At 39.6% G+C, this 23,422-nt stretch overlaps 4 protein-coding genes across 4 annotated transcripts; 2 read left to right on the top strand and 2 right to left on the bottom strand.

The window, feature by feature from the left end:
* Positions 1-146: 146 nt before the first annotated feature.
* On the bottom strand, positions 147-3,304 carry dnaaf6 (dynein axonemal assembly factor 6). The gene is made up of 6 exons (XM_056391038.1): positions 2,888-3,304; positions 2,082-2,154; positions 1,807-1,912; positions 1,176-1,272; positions 541-626; positions 147-298 (listed from the first exon to the last, which is right to left on the bottom strand). The coding sequence occupies exons 1-6, from the start codon at positions 2,987-2,989 to the stop codon at positions 169-171; spliced, it is 594 nt and encodes a 197-aa protein (XP_056247013.1). The 5' UTR covers positions 2,990-3,304; the 3' UTR covers positions 147-168.
* Positions 3,305-3,650: 346 nt separating this feature from the next.
* LOC130178644 (MICOS complex subunit MIC26-like) lies at positions 3,651-4,546 on the top strand. The gene has a single exon (XM_056391039.1). The coding sequence runs from the start codon at positions 3,689-3,691 to the stop codon at positions 4,277-4,279; it is 591 nt and encodes a 196-aa protein (XP_056247014.1). The 5' UTR covers positions 3,651-3,688; the 3' UTR covers positions 4,280-4,546.
* Positions 4,547-5,022: 476 nt separating this feature from the next.
* eif3f (eukaryotic translation initiation factor 3, subunit F) lies at positions 5,023-8,632 on the bottom strand. Its single transcript, XM_056391037.1, has 8 exons — positions 8,477-8,632; positions 7,991-8,061; positions 6,771-6,850; positions 6,539-6,676; positions 6,354-6,445; positions 5,989-6,125; positions 5,587-5,700; positions 5,023-5,187 (listed from the first exon to the last, which is right to left on the bottom strand). The coding sequence occupies exons 1-8, from the start codon at positions 8,586-8,588 to the stop codon at positions 5,110-5,112; spliced, it is 822 nt and encodes a 273-aa protein (XP_056247012.1). The 5' UTR covers positions 8,589-8,632; the 3' UTR covers positions 5,023-5,109.
* A 402-nt stretch (positions 8,633-9,034) lies between these two features.
* Positions 9,035-20,425, top strand: kcnj9 (potassium inwardly rectifying channel subfamily J member 9). Its single transcript, XM_056391036.1, has 8 exons — positions 9,035-9,585; positions 10,422-10,861; positions 12,149-12,362; positions 13,343-13,544; positions 14,908-15,100; positions 15,465-15,662; positions 17,399-17,529; positions 19,070-20,425. The coding sequence occupies exons 2-8, from the start codon at positions 10,564-10,566 to the stop codon at positions 19,334-19,336; spliced, it is 1,503 nt and encodes a 500-aa protein (XP_056247011.1). The 5' UTR covers positions 9,035-9,585; positions 10,422-10,563; the 3' UTR covers positions 19,337-20,425.
* The last annotated feature ends 2,997 nt before the right edge of the window (positions 20,426-23,422 follow it).

The raw sequence follows: 23,422 nt of genomic DNA, 5'->3' as shown, positions 1-23,422 counted from the left end.
CTGAACATTCACATTTTGTGATTTTCAGGAAATAAACAGGCTTTAAACTGATCCGTTTCCAATCCCTTTTTTCCTTGACCTATAAACACGGCAGTATGTATAATCTCCACTGTTTGTGTCACATCTTTTCTGTTTCCTCTGAAGACTTGTGGCCTGTTTCATTCTTTTTTATTGCACGCTGATAAAATCCATGGAGCGGTTCAGTAGCAGAGTCACCTCCAGTTCCTCTCTCTCACTGAAGAATTGAGCCTTGCCCTCGTGGCTGTGGATGGGATGTGGGAGATGGAGACCCAGTTTACTGCAGAGAGGGGAAAAGACAGGTTAAATAGATGGAGAGAGTATAAGGGAGAGCGTGTGTCTGTGGTAACCAAGAGAGGAAGATGTTAAGAGCTGTGTGAAACAGCAATCAAAGCTCAGATCATGATGTTAAACTCTGATTAAAAGGAAATGCCTGGAAATGGGAGCTTTTGGTCTGAACTGCCGCTGCTCCGTCTTGAGGGGATTAAATATTAAAGAGAAGATTTTCAAAGCATCTCTTACTATTTTGGCGTTCGTAGATCAAGGAACTTCTCTTTTACATCCAGGACCACATCTGTTGCTTTAGTATCTGGCAGTTTGATTTTCACCTAAGAGTAGGAAAATGTCAGCATCGTTAATATTTTACACGGTGTACATAAAACATTCTATGTTACATTTATAATAAGAGAATCTGATATTTCCACTGGTATTTTGCTATCCAAGCAATTCGTTTTTCTATTTTCTTTACCTTCTATTCAATTCTAATACTGCTTAAATAAAAAGTATGAACAACCTTGTTAAGGATGATATAGTATTAAGATGTCTTCCTCATATCCAAATCAGTGCATGGTGATAAAGTGAGATTTGTAACATTATGCTTTATTTAAATCTACACTAATTCATGCTGCTTAAGTTGGATTTTGTGTTCCTTGTTCTGTTTACAAATTGTGTCAGAACTTTTATGCGTCATAGTTGAGGCTCAAAGAGTCTTAAAAGTCTTAAAATTAACTTACGGAATCCTTCCCATATTTTGAATGATGTTATCATTCCTGGTTGTTTGTTCCTGATCGCATCTTTGTTCTTGTCATTTATTGTCATCACACTAGTATATTTTGTGACAAACAGAAATCCTGTTGAAGTTTGTTTAGTTTACGTACCAGCATGGCTTCACAGCACATGGAGGATGGGTCCTTTCCACTCAAGCCCAAGAACAGATCCTCTGTGCCCACACTCTGCTTCAGGATTATTTCATACCTGAAGACCAAAGGTTATACACACTAATGAAGGCACATACAAAAACACACAATCAATGCAGTATTCATCTCGTTAAAATAGCTTCACATTGGGATGGAGAAAACAACAAAAAACAAACAGGCAGAGGAGGGTGTTAACTGAGGTCAATGGAGTGTGGAAAATGTTATAAGCAACTGTAATAAATAGTTTTCTACAGGCAGCTTCCCTCTTCCATTGTATTTCTATAATTAATTCTATAGCACAATGGTAATAATGGCCAAGTGTTTATAATAATTGAATACCTGGTCAAGGTGGAACAAAGTCTTATAATGAGAAAGTTTTGTTAAACCTTACATGGGAAAGTGTGGCTTTCTGGTTTTAAGGCTTAAATATTTTCAAAAAGGTGAGGATGAGTGCTTCTCTAGCCTCAGTGGAAGGGGCAATCCCAATTAGAAACCAGGTGAAAAAAAGGACTGAAGGGGGCCCATCTGTGTTTCCCACTGTTTGACTCCTTTAGCAGTGAACCCCTCCTTTAGCAGTGTTTGTCGGTCTTACTCAGGCTGTGGCCGTGGGTCAGCCAGATCATCATACTGGGAGCCCTCAGCCACCTCTTCCTCGCTCCAGATATCTTTGCTGTTCTTCTTCACATAGGCAGTTGACTCTAAATAAACACAAGCACATAAGCACACAAGCACACACATGCACACACATGCACACGCGCGCGCGCGCGCGCACGCACGCACACACACACACACACACACAGTTTGTACCTCCTCTGTGTTACTATAATGATTTGGGAGTTTTTATCTGCAAGACATTCAAAGTATTACCTTCTTTATCTTTATCTTTCTTGGGTGGGGGACCAATGTGACCAGGACCCAGCTGTCCGCAGGCTGTCGCGTTCTGTTGAGAGTAACTGACGTTAATGTAAACTAATACAGTGTTTATGCCTTAACTCAAATACACACAAATGGCATCCAGTCGTTCAGTTAGCAGTCATTATAAGGCAGTTATCAGAACACAGTAAAAGAACAAATCTAAACAAACTCATCATATAGATTTTCTCTAAAGCATGCTTGTCTTTTAATGACTCTTTATGTCCATTTGATATATATATATATGTACATAATGAACATTTACATTTCCAGGTGGAGTGTAACACTTACTCAAGTAGCCTACATTAAGTAGTACAGTTAACAAGTACAGTTATGAGGTACTTTACTTGAATATTTCCATTTTATGTTACTTTTAGCTTCTACTCCACCACATTTCAGTATAATATGTTGTAGTTTTACAGATGGTAAATTTATACAATATGTTTAAAGCCATAGATTAAAGTCTCCAACAGCATAGGCTATAAAATAGTTAAGATTAGCGTCACCTCAACCAATGATCTTTAAATCCTTATTGTGTTTATGCGTTAGTAATAATAATCCAATAATATGATATAATAATAGAACAGTCTCAAAAGGGTTACTACCGGTGCTTTTACTTTTGATTAGTAAATGTTGCTTCTTTTGCTAAAGTAAAAAACATGAGTAGCTATTCTTGTTACCAGTGAACATATCATAACTGAGTAAAATAAATGAACGGACTGACTTGAGATCAGTTCACTACCGAGAGCACAATATCTTACTCTTATTTCTTCATCATCATCATCATCATCATCCTGCTGAGTTGATAACAAGGCAGACAGAGCCTGTAGGTTCTGAACAGACGATACTCCAAGACAGTCCATTCAGAAAAGCCTCCAAAAAAGCTCTTTTATCTCAGGAGAGCTACTGTACAACTGTAGCTACTGCTAACTGAATATTTGGACCGTTACTGTTGACGCTTTCCGTTTCCCCGGTGACGACCAGGCTTCGGGCTGTCATGGGAACCAGGAGAGAAGGAAAAAAAAACCCCACATAATATAATAATAATAATAATAATAATTAAAACAGGTACAACGTACAACTATAACGTTGTGTATTACATTTAACTATTTATCTGGAAAATTGCAATCTAGGTTTCAGCTATGAGCTATGACCTATTCAAATAAAATAAAAGACGAAATAAAACAACAAAATAAGACAAACATCAAATTAAATAAAACTAATAGAATTTCTGTATGAATTAACATGCAAGAAGAATTTAATGCTGAAATTGGTTTTGCTATTTTATAACATGATTACCTTTTGTATTTAATCTTTAAGCTGCATTGAGTCCTTACTTATTAAATAACCTAAGTAACTAAATAATGGTAACATAGTTAATGCGTATTTATAGTAATTTATAAACCACACTTTTCGAATACAGTTTGAGATGTCTTGCCATTGTACTTTCAAATAATATAAAAAGGTTTTGTCAACAGTCAGCTGAAAGGCGAAGTGATTATCCCCTCGAATATGCATGTCTCTCCTCGGACACCGTAGTGAATGCATGGCCCGCAGGGATCATGTTGAAGGTGACAGGTAGTGCAATGCCGGGGACTTTGAGTCTTTTGCCGATCACCGTCTTTGCTGGTGGTGACGAAGAAAAAGAGACAACCACCACGTTACATCTGGATGAACTGTCTCTGTACACCGCTCCTCAGCAGAAGTCTCGGTATGTGGAGCCCGAAGCCGGTCAGCTTGAGCAGAGTGTCGCCACCCTCAGGAATGTGGTGGAGCCATACACGACTTGGTGCCAGGGCACTTACAATAAAATTAAACCCAAAGTTCAAAGTTTCGTCCAGTGTGGGAGTGACACCTACGACTACCTGAAGAACCCTCCGAAGGACTTCTACCCCCGGGCAGGAGTAATTGGCTTTACCGGTGTCCTGGGAGTACTGCTCGCCAGGGGCTCAAGGATAAAGAAACTCATCTACCCGGCTGCCCTGATGACAGTGAGCACCTCGCTCTACTACCCGGAACAGGCTGCCGCCATCGCAAAGTCAAGCGGGGATTCCGTGTATGACCGCGCCGTGCAGAGCTACGCTGCGCTAGAGAAGATGCTGAACCCCCAACGCAAAACTGAGAATGGTACCGACCCAGAACCTAAACCCTGATGACCCCTGCGACCACTCAGCAAGAAGAAATCATACAGCAGCTTTTTCGTGATACTGTAGTTTGACATGAGCTACCTAGACCGGCTGTGATCTGTGTGACTTTCTCATGCCCACTTTTTGCACTAAGCTTCACGTTTCTCAGGCCGGGCATGGCCTGTCACAAGGGGTTTGCAACCTGAATGATTTACTTCTGCTTCTGATTTGAATGTATATTTATGTAGAGAATTAATAAAAATCGATTGTCTTACATTAAAATCTTAAGACATCTGTTGTTATGTACTGCCAGTTATTAGTCTTAATTCTGTCTTGAACAGTCAAGTCATGTAAATTAAGATGAATTTTAATCAACTATTTGAAACAAAAACAATTTAATATCAGTTAATTGTTCAACATTTCTTGCTTGAAAATGACTGAAACATACAGAGCATTTACAGCTTTTTCATCATAGTGAACTGAATATCTTTGATTTGGAACTTTCAGGTCAGACAAAACCAGACATGAGTAAGACAACTTGTGCTCAAGATAACTATTTATGGAAACCTTTTACTTTTATGATGTTTTACAGACAAAATGATTTGATTATTAGAGAAAAACTATTGGTTAATTGATTGATAATTAAAGTTATCATCCACTGCAGCCCTAAAAAGCAACTTTAGTCATTAGCCATTTGTGGAGACCAAGCTGTGTTATTTGTAATTACAAAATGACTGAGGACAATGCCTGGAAGGGAAAGGACCACCATATGACTGTTAAACATCTTTATTCATCTCAGCCAAAAAAAAAAAAAAAGTGTACAAAAATTAAATATGAATCACTTTAAAGAACTCCCCTCAGAGCAGCACCAACTTCTCATTTAGAGCAATCTGTGCTTGGGTCAGGTTGGATAGGTAGGTCACCATCAACAGGTCCTGCAACAAGAAAATAGAGCATTGAAATTTTGTTATTAGTCTTATTCATAGTCATGTAAAATGAGATTAAGAGTAAAACATCATGACAGTATTACAAGGAAATAAAAGTCAAGGATTACACAGTCAGTAAAAGTGTCCTACAGATGTAACAACTACTCCTATATTTCTAAAACAAGTAATGTGTAAAGTAGTATGAGAAAGGGAGCCAGAAGAGAACTAACAACATAAAGCAAAGTCTAATTAAGTGCTTCCTGTAATCAATGACACCCTCCCTGTGCTAAGAACAAGCCTTAGTGCAGCACATAAATGGAAGGCACGAGGAGATGCACTAAATCTAAAGAGGAAAATCAACCACCAGCAGCAGCTGAAGTCGTTTTGGAGCTGATGAAAAGAACTTACGTTGATGTTGGAATTGAGCATGTTCTCAAAGTCCTCAGCTGAGATGGTCGGCACCTTGTTGACCAAGTCCATCAGGAAACGGCCCACGCTGTTATCTGCTGTCACTTTGCCAGACTGAGACAGATTGAACACAATTATAACCATCGTTAGTGTTAAACTTAAGTACTTAACAAATGATCTCCACAGAGACGGCTGATTCATAAAAAATTAAATAGCAGGAATATGACCAGGAAAACAAACAGCAGCAGGCAATGTTTTATCATTGGAGATAGATAGATACACACACACACACACACACACACACATATATATATATGTATACATACACACACACACACACACACACACAAACCTGGTTCCTGGTTTGAGTCACACTATCATTACAATATCTTTAATGCTCACCAGCACATCTTCAATGTATGCAAGCATGGTGGTTAGCATGTCCTGTATCCTGGCTGCAGATCCAGCCACCTGGGACAGATCAGAGGTCAGCCCCTTGGTGCGATTGGGAGTTACACGTGTCCTCTGCAGAAGGTCCACTGCAACACAGATATGGGCAGTTACAGTATTACAGAGAGCAAAGAGACAGCAAATACATAGGCTAGCTAAAATATTATTAGCAATAACTTTGAGTACATTGTAGTTAAGACTGAGATTGAATATTTCTCTTCGCAACAAAAAAAAGGTACAATTTAAAGATCACAGCTATTTAGTCAAGAAGCATTTGTTTTCATACAGCTATCCACATTCATTCTTCATATTCTTACCGCCTATCCTCTCAGTGTCATAGTAGATATACTTGACACTCAGTGGAGTGAACATCACACCAACTGTCTTTCCTGGCACGCCCATCTGTGCACTGTGTGGAAGAAATAAACAAGCACATTCAAACACATTCTCAATTTTAGTTGATCACACAATCAAAGAGTCACTGATGTGAAGATCAGCCAACCTGACGTAAGCGCGGATGTTCATCTTGCCACTCTGCAGTGCTGAGTCCACAGTCAGGTGAATGGGGTTGGAGGCCTCACGGCTGTAGTACTCATGAATGAGCACCGAGTGTTCTGTGATGTCAAAACCTGTGGCATACCTGTGAGCAAAGATCACGGTTGTGAAAAAAAGTTGTTTTTTTTTCCCCTTTCTAATTCCAACTTTGAAATTCCAAATCTGATCTACTGACGCACCAGCCGATGATGACCTCAGTGGGGGAAACCCTCTTGTGGAGCTCGTACATGTTCTTGGCGAACTCCATGTCCACAGCCACCTGTTGTCAAAGAGGATAAATTTTATACATGGCCACTTTTATACAAAACCTTTTCTCTCTTTTATAGTATTCAATATGAGGCAGCCATCTAAGTCTAAAAACATCTACAATGTCTACAGTTCAACAATGTTCATTTTCATCATTAATTATTATCTCTGCAACTTTACTTATATAAAATAGCTACCACTCCCTAACATGAAAGTCCCAAAGGAATATGTTTCAGTTGTGAAGGAGACCTGCAGCAATAATATAGTTATTGTTGAGGTGTTACAAAATATTTTGCAGGATAACTCATGATCTTCCAAGAAATTTTGAGATATCCAATGTTAAATTTCACTACCTTACAGCACATACAGTACTTTGCAAAAGTTTTAGGCACTTGGCACTTCAGCTGTTTAGCTTTATAACCATCACACACCACCTTCAGGGAGGCGTTTGATCACTCCCAAACTCATTTTGCAACACGACAACACCATCCATACAGGCAGTCATAAAGAAATATCCTCAGCAACAAGAACAACAAGGGGTCCTGCATGACCCCCACAGCACCCCAATCTAAAGAGTCAGTCTGGGGTTACATAAAGAGACAGAAGTCACTAAGACAGCCTAAATTGACAGAAAAACTGCAGCAAGTTGTCCAAGATGCTTGGAACAACCTGCCTGCAAAACTGTGCAAACGTAGAGTAGTGTTTTTAAAGACAAAAGGGTGGTCACACCAATTATTGATATATATATAAATGTTTTTTTTTCTCTCTGTTTACTGCACTTTGTATAAAGTTAACATATGACTAAATCCTGTTTTTTGGATTGTCTTCACTCAGTGCCTAATCCTTTGCACAGAACTATATTTACCTTATGAGGCAAGCTCCTGCCATAACAATACAACAACATAAAGTATGTACTTCGTAGTTCAAAAAGTGTGTAGTTTAAAAAAAGTTATGTATATTATTTAATTTCTTATCTAACTCTTCTGTCCATTCAATATTTGAGAGTGATGTAACGTGGCTGCTGTAGCATTACGATTATCCACTGGAGTTGATAAAAATATTCTATGTGGAGATGTCCCACAGAACAATGACTCTCCATTCACCAAAAATGCGTCAACATAACATTATCCTGTGAATAAGTCCAAAAACGCACCTCGTCTTCAGACTCATTGTGAGGGACAGAGAAGCAGTTGGTCACCTCAATAGAGTGCTTGTCAATGGTACCTGAAAAGGTTAAACGTTAAAAAAACAGCATTAATACTTAGTCGACTTAGCACTGTTAGCTACGTAGCACCCAATAGACAGATAGATAGATAATGACGAACCATCGGCACTAGCTAACATCAACGCTAATAACAATGCTCAATGCTATATGTCTTAACCGTACAGAAATAATGATAACAGGATAGATAATCTGGCAAACTTGATTCACATAGTCATGGTCTTTATCAACATGATCATTTGAACGGACAGCCAGCTGTTACAAGTGATGCTGCGAGCTGTTTGGATAGCTAATAGCAGCTAAGGCTAATGCCAGCGTGCGTTAGCAGACAAGCTAAAATTAGCTAGCGACCCATCACCTGTCCTAACCGAAGGCGGTCGATCCAGTGGAGGACAAATATGTCAACTTTCTACTTACCCAACAGGGTTCCAATCACACGGCTCGCTCCTTCATTTCTCCGCTCGTAAGAGTCGCAGATAGAAGCGACAACGACGGGGTGAATTTTCACCACTGGCCCGTACACCGACATCTTGGAAAAGGAGGATCGATCACCGGCTCCAGGGGACACGTATACTACCTCCTAGAGGCCGGAGGGCGAACAGCGGTTATTAAATATGTTGAATTTAAGCCTAATTATAATTAAATCATTGATACCGCTGATGATACAATGTAACTTACCTGAGATCAGCAGAAGTTGTTTCATTACGGAAGCTTAATGTACTCACTTGAGAAAAAAATGCTTGTCCTGTTTTTCTGAATTAATGAGATTATTATGTCAAATATATGAGATAATAATCTCCTCAATTCAGAAAAACAATAACTGTTTTTTTCCCCATAAAAAAATCTCAGAATTCTGACATATGAATCTAATTAATTCAGAAAAAGGGAAAAAAAATGTATTTATCAATTCTATGTATTACGCTTCCGTATATAAGGCCTTTGCATTTCCTCATGTCTGAACTGTGTGCAGATACTGAGGGTCTGACAGTCACTCAGAGGAGGGAGACGAGCGTCCCTTCTGTTGTGGAAATGACAAGGGTCTGAGGCAGGCAGGGTTGATAGGGGCTGGGCTGATGACAGCATCCTCTGCCGCTCAGTGGCTCCACACCTGACTGACTCCATCAGATGCACAAATGATGGAGCTCTCCGCGCTGCCGGGTTATCCTGTTGCCACCATTTCGTACGTCTCCTGTCCGACACATGTTCTCCAAACGCCGTAATCATTTTGACTAGAACTGTTTTTGCCGGGGTCTTTATCTTTTATGCTTGATCATTCAGTGGATGGGCTGTTCCCGTTTTTATTTACTGTGAATGCTGAGTGGTCGGATCGAGGTGGTCTTTGTTTTCGTGGAAAAAAGCGAACTGGAGTGGACTGATGCTGCGTCGCTGGTAAACACCAGAAATGGGTGTCATCGAACCAAGGTTGCAAATCCCGGTTCGTTCTTGGACCAGATTTTCATTTTTCTTATGATACAACATCTGTCCAATCGAGGTCTTATACATCTACAAGTTGCTACACTGAGCAGGTAAGATTATGTTCATTCCCAGCTGCCTGACGTTAATCCACAATTTTAGGCTTATGGTTTTTGTAGCTTGTCCGCTGGCTAACAGACTCTCCTTAACAGAGGCTATTTCGGATCCATCCATCAGGCGTAGTGCGTCATCTTGATTGTCACCATCAGTCTCCTCTTGCGTCCATCCGCTAATTGTCCAAATGGACGCACATCATCCAAGGCTACAGAGGGCTAGGACTCCATTTTACTGTGCAAATATTTCAGAGACACAATGTCTCACTGCCCACATACATATTTAACTCTGTTTCTTACACTTACACTGTGGGACTTATGTAAGAAATCTCAGCAGGCCTGTAGTATAAATCCACTACATTTAACATAGCAGTAAGCGCACTTACACAACACACACATACACATGCATGGGCCACACACACCAACCCCAAGGCATACATGCAAAAGAGTGAAAGTGACTCTAATGTGTATATACCACATTCTGCTCCAGGATTAGTATATCTCTCTTGCATATTTATGCTCCATTCTTCTTCATGTCTAATTCTAACAGTTAGAAAACTATGTAAGATCAACCTCAAAACTGTGATCTCCTTTTTCATGTTGTTCTCAGTTTGTTTTTAAAAGGGGTGAAATGATGAAACAGTCAGAGACAGGAAGTCAAATCTGCATGGCAAGCAACATATAGGCTTTGTTAATATGTTAAAGAAAAACTTGAGAGAAATTAAAGGGACATAGGAGCTGAAAAGTGTCACTGTTTGTCAGTGAATAACTGTGACTGCAAAACAGCTAATCAATTTCATGACTGCATTCGATAATCATGTTCTTCTCTATTCTAGGCTTCAGTCAAGCAAACAAATGTTCCAATCAATAGCCACTGGACAGAGTCTGCCATAGGGAGGATATCAATAACACACTAATACACTTGACACACACACACACAAACACACACACACACACACACACACAAACACACGGGCCATGGCACTGGAGAACTCGGTCTTCCCCTCTCGCCCAGATTCCCTCTCGCTCCCCGTGGAGGAGAAGGGGGAAGGGGAAGAAGTGGAGGTGGCCACTGAGGCCACAGCCTCCACGGGAGTCTTTAATCTATCAGAGGAGCTGGGCCACGTCGTAACCACAGAGACAGCACCGTCCCCTCCGCCCTTGGCCAAGGTCAGCAGGTCATTCCAGGCCAAACTGGCTGAGAGAGAGGCCCAAGCCAATCAGCACAGGAAGAAGACCCAGGGGACGGAGAAGGAGAGGGGTCGATTCGGCTGGGGTGAGTGACCCTGAATGGGACTTCCTGTCTTGGATGGCCCTCCATTTCAGGGCAAAGACAGTGAACCTATTTAATGATAGAATAAATGTCTGTAAAATCTCATGACTGCTTTCTAGTCACTTCATTTAAATCTGCTCATCTTGCAAGTACATCATTATTAGTATTTATTTAACTTCTCCAGAGATTGGGACTCTGGATCAACATCCACGCACACATACTGGGTATCAGCTGAACCTGTGCACCTGTTTCTCCTCCCCATCTCGCTTGCAATGATTGTGAATCTCCTGTAATTTGGACCGTGCAGCGGTGCTTCACCCCTCAGCGACTTTGACAGTCATGCGCATCTTTTTTCATTAGGCCTCTCCAGTAGCTCTGCTCTTTGTTTGCTCCAGTTTCCCTTCCTATTTGTTCATCTTTCTGAATTAAAACCTAAAAATACTGTTAATGAAAGAACTAGGTCAATGTGATATTTCTGTGCCCCTTTGGTTGTTAAGATATTTGTTGTTTTTGTGTGTTTATACCACAAAATATGAACATACAGAAAGAAATGTATCATAGAAAAGGCAGTAAGACTGACATTTAGGGCTAAACTATTCCTTTAGCTATTGATTTAGCTTCACAGTAAAGGATATCCATTATTGTTGTCAGTGTAAGTGACAAAACACCAGAATAGTTTTGTGTTTTCCCTGTGTCCTGAGAGTTCTGGCCGAGTGCACACACAGTAAAAAAGACTCTACAAAGAAAAAAAAGAATTATATATTGCCTTCAGGGTTGTCAAGTAACTAAAGTCCAGTGTTGTAACTTTTCTCTCCTCAGTGTTTGATGACCTGTCCCGTCGCACTTCATCTGCGTTCTTTTCCTCACCTGTCTGTCTTCATTTCTGTTATCCCGTCTTCACCAGCCTAACGCTGTATCTCTCCAAGTAGTTTTGTCCCCTGGCACCTTCCTGTGTTTATCCTCCAATCTCTCTATGTGACTTCATTCAACTCACGACCTTTGACTTCAGTCAGAGTTGTAGCTTCAAAGAGCAAAACTTTAGAAAGGCGTACGTGTTTTTGAAGTACTCTGAGGGGTTTTTGAAAGGGTTCCTTAGAAACCAGGGTTGTGAAACTGAGATGCCTATGAAGATTCGTCTTCAACAATCCTGCTTCAAATATAGAAAAGTACTGTTGCTGCAGGTGTTTTCCTGAAGAGCGAGATCTCACATTTCTCCAGCTTCCATATTTTTACATGTCTAACTCTGTGGGGTTCTCTGAGCAAATTCTGTTGCCGTGTCTTTTTCACCAGCCCGGACTCGGCGTAAGAGGCAGCGCTATGTGGAGAAAAACGGTCGATGCAATGTGCAGCACGGTAACATGCGGGAGACTTACCGCTACCTGACCGACATCTTCACCACGCTGGTGGACCTCAACTGGCGCTGCTCACTCTTCGTCTTCGTCATGGCCTACGCTGTGACGTGGCTCTTCTTCGGGGCCATCTGGTACCTCATAGCCTACTGCAGGTAAGGTTCATGAGGATAGAAGTATATTTATTTGGATGTCTTTGGGCCTGAGCTATGCAGGAGTCCTTTGTGCTAACTTCAGCTGTGGCTTAAACATATTTAACAGAAACATACGAGAGGGGTATCAATCCTTCCATGTAACTATATTTCTCAAACTGTCAAACTCTTCCTTTAAGGAAATCACCACGAGGCGGCTCCATCCTTTTTTTAACAGCTCAGAGATGAAGATGATGCTGTGAGCGAGGGACCAGCGCTACAAGACATTTCTGCAACGAAGGCTTAAAAAGACCCATTTTTCAGCCAAAAAAAGCAGATGACAAAGCAGTATTAATATTACAGTGTATTTTATCTTGATGTGTTACGTCCTCACTAGATGTGTCTGCTGGATCCCCACTCTAATTAGCTAACGTATTCGTCTCGTAAAATCGTGACCTTTTTATATCAATTACAGGCCACCATAAGCGGTGCCAGAAAGCTGTCGGTGTTGCTGCAATTCCTTGGTCACCGACGCAGGTCAATAAAAGTCATAGATTATATAAAATACTTAACGCCACTTTCATTAATTAGCCCTCCCTGTCTGGCTGAAGCTGTGATAATCGGGGATGTTTGCCAGTGTAGTGTGTGTTTGGAAGAAAATTCTGCAGACTCTTTGTGTCGCAGCAGAACGGATGATACCTGATGATATATGTTGGAAAAGTAGGTTTTCGCTGCATTAAGAAAAAGTGACATCTTGAATGTTAGGTTAATCATTATGTTTAAATATGATGAATTGGATTACTTCTTATCATAAGAATTAGCTGAAAGGAGGTGGTATATAAAGGCAGAGCTGAGTCGTCTCGTCGTACATACTGTGTATTTCTGCGCCTCCATTCTAAAGATATAAATCTTCTCGCCCTCTGTCTATTTTTTCCCTCTTGACACCCACGTTGTCACCCTCCCACCTCCCCTTTCTCTCACATTCTCCTCCTTTTCTTCCCAAGGGGTGATCTGGACCATCTGGAGGACGAGACGTGGACGCCGTGCGTCAACAACGTCAACGGCTTCATCTCGGCCTTCCTCTTCTCCATCGAGACAGAGACCACCATTGGCTACGGCCACCGTGTCATCACTGACCAATGTCCAGTGGGCACGATGCTGCTGCTTCTGCAAGCCATACTGGGATCAATGGTCAACGCCTTCATGGTGAGCACTGGGGCAGGTAGAAACCATTGCTGGTCAGTAACAGTGAAAGTGACAGTTAAGACTAGTTTGTAGATACAGCACTGTGATGATTTTAAAGATACAGTAATTTGGTGATAAAAAAGATTTTTATGTTTTATTGTGAAAATAAAATACGCTTCCTGCATCTTAGATTGTATTTTTTTTTATAGTATTAGTATAGTATAGTGTTTTTTATTTGCGACTAGAAAACTTTGAGAATTTAATGTACAGATTAAATTTTAAATCAAATGTTAAAATTTTCTGTTATGAAACCTAAAATTACAGGATATAATCATGTGTGGTGATTTGTGCAGACTTATTTCCACATTTAACTAATTTGAAAACATTACTCTAGCATATTATGATAATGAAATATAAATTAAAATTCATGTCATGGTGAAGTCTGTATTCCATAATCTTAGTATCGCTAATATAAAACCTGTCTTTGTCATACTGACACTGAATGATGCTAACCTTGGCGAGAACTTGAATACTGACTGTATAAAGCACATTAGTAGGTCAGTTTGAAAAAAAAAATAAAACAAAAAAACTGGCTGTCAGATTCTCAGTCAAAACTTCAAATTATCTAATTTCATTGGGCAATGCTCCACCTCTCTGAAAGGCGCATAAATAAGATAAAATAAAATTAAAAAAGGACATGTAGATACCGTTTGACTCGAGAGTGTTTGATCAGAAAAAGGCCTCCTGTCACTTCAGGTAAATCAAACCTAAAAAAGTACATACATTTTTTTTCGTGCACCTAGAGAGAGGAGTGAATGCATGAAACTATGCAGACCAAACGACATTAATTCAATGCAGATGGTATTCTTGCTACAAACGAATAGATACTTTGAAAGTGCTAATGGAGCTTGATTTTTTCGCACCAAGTAAGCACTCTTTTGATGAGGACGCATCCACACATTGACGTCCAGGCAGGATCATGTTTATGCATGTTTGTGAGCTGGAAACATGCCATATTAGCAACTGATGGAAATGTGGGCTGTTGTACTATGCATATTAAAAAATGATTGAGTCTGAGGTTAATTCAAGTGTCACTGTTGTTTTAAACATTGAAAACTGGAAATAGCAGGCTCTATTGAAAAAAACAAACAAACTTAGCCTGCGTTCAGCTCTCACAATGAATGTGTCCCAGCTGTTCAGTCTACATCAGGACTGTTCGGCTATTTAGCTGACGTTCATTATGAACACTGAATAACAAGAGATGTCATTCATTTTCCTATAATCCTCTGCTTTTCCAATTAGTGTAAATATCTCTCCAAGTTTTGAACAGAGCCTCAGTTTCACACCCCACCCCCACCCCCTCCCTCGCCTCCCTCCCATTCAGGTCGGCTGTATGTTCGTGAAGATCTCACAGCCCAACAAACGAGCCGAGACGCTGGTGTTCTCCAAACATGCCGTCATCTCCCTGAGGGACGACAAGCTCTGTCTGATGTTCAGAGTTGGCGACCTGCGCAGCTCCCATATTGTAGGGGCCAACATGAGGGCCAAGCTCATCAAGTCCAAACAGACTCAGGAAGGTGAGACTGCCAGACAACACCAATAATGATGTGATTTCTACAACTACAACTTGTACTGCTACCATTGCTGCCACTATGGCAGCTACCAGGAGTGTTTTAATATATATATTCCATTTTTGAGCATATAATTATAAATATTATAAAATCAGTAATTCTACCTTCACTTAAGCAGATTTTGTGTTTACCTGCGTTAAGATAGTCAAGATTTATAGCGTTACGAACCAATCAGGAGAATCTTCCCTTTAAATTCGATGTGATTGTTGTTTCGAACTGTCCAAAAGCATTTTCGATAAAGAAAATCTCTCATCTGAACTCTTTCTCCTCCTTTCCTTTTCCTCACCTCCCATGTTCTCGTCTCCCTCAGGCGAGTTTATCCCTCTGGACCAGACGGACATCAGCGTGGGCTTTGAGACAGGCGATGATCGCCTCTTCCTCGTCTCGCCGCTGGTGATCTCCCATGAGATTGACGCACATTCACCCTTCTGGGACATGTCCCAGGCCCAGCTGGAGAAGGAGGACTTTGAGATCGTGGTCATCCTGGAGGGAATGGTGGAGGCCACCGGTGAGGAATGGGTTAAACATACTTGTAAAGTAATGAGAACACAAACGAAAATTTTTACACACAAAATTGTTAATCTGTCTCTGGTAAATCACTATCCTCAGTGCTCCATGTTAAAACGTGACCAGTATTATTTAAATGAGAAATTAGTGAGATAAAGAGGAACTTTTAGATTTGCTTAAGGTGATGGGTAAGTAATCTTAAAATACTATATGTACATAATTAAATCTGGTAATTTTGTGCGCAAGATAGATAAAATAATCATGAGTGAGCAGGAATACATTTCCATGTTTGCATATGAAATGAAAATGAGGGCAATGGGAAACCATGTGCTGCTAAAAATCACTGTGCAGGGAGTGAATACACTGTGACTCACTGCAAATAGTGACAAAAACAAATGTAGCTATATTGAACTGATTAAGATTCCATTTCAAAATTTATGAGGGTACAAGCTACAAAAATAATACCATAAACAATATTTTATTACTTGAGCGTTTTATACAATTCATTTAGTTTTTTTAAGTTTAAATTTGTAAAAAAAACAAAAAAAAACAGTTAAAACATCATATTGTATGGAAAGTAATACCTTGCAATTTAATTTGATTGTAAAGATCCAATGGCCTCTATATTGTAAATGCATGTTTGGCTGCAACATCTAGAAATGAGCATTAGGATATTAATCTTGCAGATGCATATAACTATCTGATATTACAGTAATATCATCACTGTTTTTCATGAGGCACACTCTTTGAAACTATCCATTAGAAAATGAAATTCCTCTTCCAGGATGTAGAGGAGTGTAGAGCTGCAGTTTTTTGTTGGACTGAACGCTCATCTGCCCTTGAGCAAGGCATCAGTCAACTGCGTAAAATGTGAATGTGTTTTACTTGCTTATAACTTTGCTATGGCTTTGGATTTTTGAAGCTCAAAACACTCCCAACTCTCAAGAGTTTTTTTTTAAACCATATTTATCAAAACTTGAGGAGCTCTGTATTTACAGTATGTTGAGTGGGAAAATCATTCACACCAGATGGGAAACACACAATCTCTGCTCATGGATGCCCTCAGAGATGACATATTTAGAAGTTGAGTTTAACACATTTGTTGTATTCATGGATATATTTCATATTGTTGACTGAATTGACTTTTACTTGTTTTACTGTCCGAGAACTACAAATCTAAACTTTTAGGAACAAGTAGCCAGGCAGCTGTAGGGACTGTATGGACGGATTTGGACAGGCCGTGCTTATCTCTTTTCCTTTATCCCCATTTCATATCGCCTATGTCAAATTCATTTTGAGAGGATAATATACTCAACTGTTCCTCACTGTCTGGCAAGAATTCAGTGTATCAGCGCTATTCATGATGCGTCTCCATGAGGTAAAGGTGGCCTCTCTCTGCCCACTCCGTATATTGATTCCCTTAGTCAGAGTGCTGTGGAGAGTTACAAAGAAATAGCTGACAGTCATAACTCTGCCGCAGAGAATATTCATGTAAAGACAGCTTGCCAATTATATTGTTTGTGTCTAAATGGGTAAATTAATTATAACTGCATCGGAGTTTTAGGTGTGGTGCTTTGACTTTCTGCCACATCTAAGCGCAGACAATCTTAGTTATTTCCTCTTGAATATAAACCAAGGGGCTGAATAAGTGTGCTCAGGCATAATGTGTATTATGAATTAATGTTTTTTGTGTGTGTGTGTGTGTGTGTGTGTGTGTGTGTGTGTGTGTGTGTGCAGGGATGACGTGCCAGGCGAGGAGCTCCTATCTAGCGGAGGAGGTGTTGTGGGGTCACAGGTTCAGCCCGATGATGTCTCTGGCAGAGGGTTTCTTTGACATTGACTACGGAGCCTTTCATCACACGTTTGAGGTAACGTCTCTCGAAGCTGGAGCTGTGATGCAGGCTCACTGGAGGCTAATTATAGGGGTTGTTTGATTTCGCAACCTGGGTGAGCTGTCCGATATGAAATAGGAATCAAACCATGATGACTCACTCCATGTCAGGGACAAAAATTTAATATATAATAATAATTCAATATTTTGTGACTAAGTCTTTGTATTATCTGAAGTCTTCTGAGAGTGTGTTAATGAAGAATTTAACAGTTTTTATGAATGTTTTTCAAGGAAAACTGTAACTCTTGATTGCTGTTAACATAAGTATGTATTCTGTTGGCGGTGTGCCTTGTCTGTCTGGGTCAGTCTGTGGGATTTTCCTCACTTCTAGACAAAGACTACATGACACAGTGTTCAGATAATAGCACAATGGAGTTTGGAAGTAAAAAAATGTGTCAAACATTTCAAACATCAGCACAAATGTCAGATTTTGGCCCCAGTCCATCAGAATCAAACACCACTGGCTTCTTTCTGCCATTTTGCACTGTTGTTAAAAATTTATCGACACAAGACAAGAATGGACTCTGCAAGAAAAACTGGAACAACTCTTGCTTTGTTTTCCCTATTCCTGTCTCCACCTACATGTGTAACCAGCAGCTGAATCCTCACATTCTCTTGGGGTTGCTAAAAAGGCATGCTGGGAAATGTAGGAACTCTGACTACAGTATTTATATCATGTTTATTTTTGTAGGGACAAGCACTGTACACAGCGTGAACCAGTGCCACATACCAAAGCTTTTAGAGCCCTAACTAGTTTGCAATTCCCATCCCAAGATGAGTCTTTAAACACATGCACACAACGTCTTGGGATGTCTGATCCCTTTTGAAAACGGTTTCAACTGTAGTTAAAAATGGTCCCATTCATGCTCCATTGAGCACCTAAACAGAGACGACAGGGCACTGTATAATTTACCATAGATGCAGCCAGAGTTGTAGAAATAGATGAGTCAGATGGAACAAAGATGCGTTCACTTACAACGTAAATTCAACAATTTAACTGTAGTGGCTCTGTTCGGCTTTGCGTTGCCGTTGTCCAACAGTGGTGCTTTTGAGCTAAATGCAAACTTCAGCATGCTAACATGCTCACAATGGCAATGCTAACATGTGGATGTTTAGCAGCTAGAACGCTTACCATGTTCACAATGAGGGTATTTGGACTGTCATTAGTTTTGCAGATATTTGGTCATAAACTGAAGTGTTGGACAAATGGAAATGTTGACCTGATGATGGTGCAAGGTGAAAAGCTAAGTTATTATAATTCTTCCTGAGTTTAATAGGTGTTAAGATATTTTAACAAAATCCAAAAATGTCATCCTCTTGTTGGTAGTAGAAGAAAAGTCATTAAGATTCATCCTCTGGGGACCATGAATGTCTCTACCAAATTTTTACGACGATCTATCCAATAACCAAAGTGGGGGACTGACCGACCAACATTGGTAACGCTAATATCATCAAATAGACATCTAAATTGAGGGTTTAGTGATTTTTACCAGCTCTCATGTTTCCCCTCCCCTAAGGTGGACACGCCCTCCTGCTCAGCACGAGAGCTCTCATTGGCTGCAGCCAGACTCGACGCTCACCTCTACTGGTCCATCTCCAGCAGGCTGGATGAGGAGCCCACCCTGGCCAACCAGGCAGCCAAGCAGCAGGACAGCTGCTCGGCCAACAGCAAAGGAGGGGAGCCCACCTTCATTGTCGGGGAGATGACTGACATTCAGGAGCAATCAGGACTGGGCGAGTTGAACGGCAGCGTCGCCACCGACCAATCCGAATCGGAGGCCTAGAACATAGAATGTTTACAAAGACCTTCAGTATATCACCACCACACCACAGTTAGTGTTTGCAGATCTTTTTCTTTCAAGGCAAAATTAATAGTTTCATTAGACTCAGTTCTACAGTATATGCCATATCTTGTGTTACCATATGAAGGAGTTCAGTTCTTGATACTTGTCTTTTATTTCTATGTTGATCTTTGTTACAAGTGTCCTGTATATGTGCTATCTCTTTTTTGATCTGTTGTGTTAGCTCCAATCACCCTTGCCTATATCTACATTTAAATGACAATACTATGCTTCAGGTGGGGTCAACTATAGTGCATCCTTTGGACCAGAGGAGAATGTTAAACAGACAGAGGTCATTTGTCTTGCTGGACAAAAAGATGTGGATTTATGTGATGATTTAAATGATGGATTGTTCACATTTAAAATAGGTGCAGTGCATAGACGCTTTAATTTCACCTGTGCATGAATATCACTAGATGATATTGAGGTATGGACTGAAATTGTAGAAACCTCAACTTTCTTTCGATGCAAAGATTTACTGTACATCAATCAGACGTTGACAGGGTGGGAAAGTAACACCAGGCCAAATGTGTCTACTCTGCTAAAATCTTAATTTAGCTACAAACCATGATTTGGTGCTAGAAAAATGTACAACAAATCCTATTTGGCTGATAAAAATAGCAACAGTGGCCTGAGAATTGTGGCCTGTGGACAACAAAGCTGGTTTCCTGCCCTTGAGGAGGCACAGAGTATAATGTTTGTTGGTAACACTATAAAATACATGTGATGACATTCCTAACTGCACTCAACACATTATGGTGAATAGGGTATCTATCTAGAACCGTTAACATAGAGACAGGTTAACACTCGAGTGTGTCTGTGGCTTCGTTTCACGTACGATGTGTGTAGCTCAAGGATTATCTATGTTTTGTCCCAGGCCAAGTAGAAATTAAAAGCACAACAGTGTCCTGCTCAGTTCAGCCCTAACTCCTGCTTCTGCTGCTGTGTATATATGTGGCCATTTTTACTTGATGTTTTTAATATTTAATAGAACACATCGATTAGAATTAATAAACTATAGTATATTCAAGAGCAACTGTCTGGGATTGTGTGTGGTGTTCTGAGGAGGGGCTGCATGTATAAAAACCAAACTATATATACCATACTGTACATACTGTATGTGGGGTAAGAAAATCAAACTTTAATCCAACAAGGCAGAATTTATCTTTATGTCACTTTATACTTCTAATACTATTCTACTTTTTACTCTACTATATTTATTTGAAAGCTGTATTAACTAGTTACTTAGTACATGTTAAAGTCGACACAAGTCATATAATCTTTTTATAAAACATAATGAACCGTGACTGATTAAACTAGTCAATAGTCACAAAGTAGTTATAATTAGCTTCACCTCCACCAGCTACATTAAAATGCTGCTCAGACAGTAATGCAGCCATAATAATGAATAAATAATATCATCTACAGGAACAATTTTACTGCATAACAAAGTACAAACAACAAAGTTTATATCTGATACTTTAAGGACATTTACTGTAGAATATTTTTACATCATGGTGTCGCTGCTTTCTGAAAACCTTCTACCACTCTATAAACTACAGAATCTCTTTTCAACTTGCAGGAAATTTACAGTAATTCTGTTGTTGTCTAGAATCTAACAAGCCGTTGGATTGTGAAGTAATCCACCAAATCTCAACTGGTGTCCTATGAAGTCACCACTCTCATAATCTTCTGACACCTATATGGGGATGTAATTAACATGAATTATGACAAGTTCATAGATGAGCAGATGCTGAGAGGCAACCGGCTGATTCTCATTTGACTACTTTGTAGTGGAGGGGTTCAATTTTTATCCTTTATCTTCCTCTGTCAAAGAAGATTTGCATTGGACCATGGACCCCAATTAATTAAATGTAAAATTGTGTCCTATAAACCTCATAAGATCTTTATGATATGTAGTACAGTACAGAAATATAATGAATGAGTAGCAGTGGTGGAAGAAGTATTCAGATCATGTACTTAAGTAAAAGTAGTGATAACACAATAAAATACTCTATTACAAATAAAAATAGGGGATTAGAACTTTAAAGGAAGCAAAACCAGAGAAGCACTGGCAAGAGAATGTGTTTAAAGTATGAAAGGTTTTTTTTCTTTCTAGAATGGCCCTGTGAGTTTTATGTAATTACATGATTGAATAATAATTATTGATGCGTTCACATATAAACACGACTTTAATGTTGTAGCTGCTGATCTACTTTTAACCGTTTTATACTGTATACACCTTTATATACAGCTGTGTAGTTTATAATAGTTCTGCATATTTTTTAAAGCTAATCATATAATTTACATGTAAAATCAGAAACTGTAAAAAACAGTAGCAGAGTAAATGTACTTAGTTACTGTTCAGACAGAAACATGTTTTTATAATTTATCTCTTGATGTATCATCACTCTTTTAAGTGTGATCATTTGCTCAGCCACAAGCTTAATCAGCCTGACTGCATTTGAAAAAACCCCACACATTTTGTACAATAAATCACTGATTATCACTGACTGTTACTATCTGACTAATGGCCCATATAAAACTTTTTATCCGTGTCTCATGTAAAGCCTCACAATGCGATGTATCTCATTAGGAATTCAGGGCTGGATCTTGGCGCCAGGAGAAGTCAGCATATTGGGTTACTAGGCAGAATCTTTGCGTTGAAAAAATGAAATGTCTTTCTCTGTTTTGGTTGCTAGATGGCGATAATGATCCCAGGCTTCCTCTTCCAGCCAGTCACACAGCTCTATTGGTGTGTAATGAGATGGGGTCCCCGTCTCAGCTGTCTCCTAGGCAACCAGGGCTGGGGACAGGGAGAGGGCAGAGTGTGTGTGTGTGTGTATGTGTGTGTGTGTGTGTGTTTGTTATTGTGTATTTGAAATGGACTTCACGACTGATGGGGGAGTTTGAGGATTGTCAGAGTTAAATTGACGTTTGAGTTTGATATTTGTGTGAGCATAGATGACGGCGATGATGCACAGCAGTGACCCTCAGATGGAAAAGAATGAATGCCCTTGACATTGAAAAATAAGTCACAAAGGACACTGACATGTTTTGATTTTGTTTTTACCTGTCATAATAAAACTAACTTGAATATCACATAGAACTACAAGTTTTAACATCTAAATATATCCTTTTTTTTTGGGTCACTAAACAGGATGAAACAAGACAGACTGAAGAATGTATTTAGTGTATTTCTAGAGTTAAATAGAAATACAGAGAAACTCAATCTAATGCTGGAAAGATACAGCTTCAGCAGACATGACGCTGCGTTTAGCTCTCACCTCACGTTGTACGAGATGTCACAACCGGGATCAGACATGTTTTGTTTGGGAGTGTAAGACTCAAGTGCAAGTTTAATAGTTTCCAGTGATTTTCAGTTTGCCACAGAGTTGAACCCTCATATGCCATTTCTGAACACCCATGTGCCATTTCTAAGTTCTAATTATGATTTTAATGACAGGCTGTTTTGCATGATCCCTGCTGAGCTGAAATCAATGTTTCTCCTGATGGAAGGAAGTCATGACAGTTTGGTTTCAGTCTAGGCAGATGGAAAAATGAATAGGAGAGAAAAAAAAAAATTTAAAAATAGAAAAAAAAAAAATAAATATTACCCTAACCCATTACCTACAAGACAATGACCTCCAGTATCCAAAATAGAAGATTTTATGCAAAACAAGGCTTTTAAAAAAGTTTTGAAGAGCACAAAACTCCCCACACAAAATCCAATAACAGTAAACGGTTAGTTGTTTTAGAATCTGATCTTAAAGTATAATTGCTTTATATACAGCAACATGGACACACGAAACCCATGACAGTGGTGGTTTTGAAGATATTGGATCAATAGTGGGTCATCATTGTGTGGTGATGTTCCAGTGAATATAAATATGGATAGATCAAGCCTGAAACAAACTGAGAATCACTATGCTAATGTATTTACGACTATTGGTGCAAATCATTGTTAGTTAAAGCTGCTCTTATCAACATTTTTATGTTAACAAAGATCAAATGACTACAACATGTGGA

The sequence above is a fragment of the Seriola aureovittata genome, chromosome 12 (genome assembly GCF_021018895.1).
Source record: "Seriola aureovittata isolate HTS-2021-v1 ecotype China chromosome 12, ASM2101889v1, whole genome shotgun sequence".
NCBI lineage: Eukaryota > Metazoa > Chordata > Actinopteri > Carangiformes > Carangidae > Seriola > Seriola aureovittata.
The sequence above is the reverse complement of the archived record's forward strand: the minus strand, read 5'-3'. Positions and strand labels throughout refer to the sequence as shown.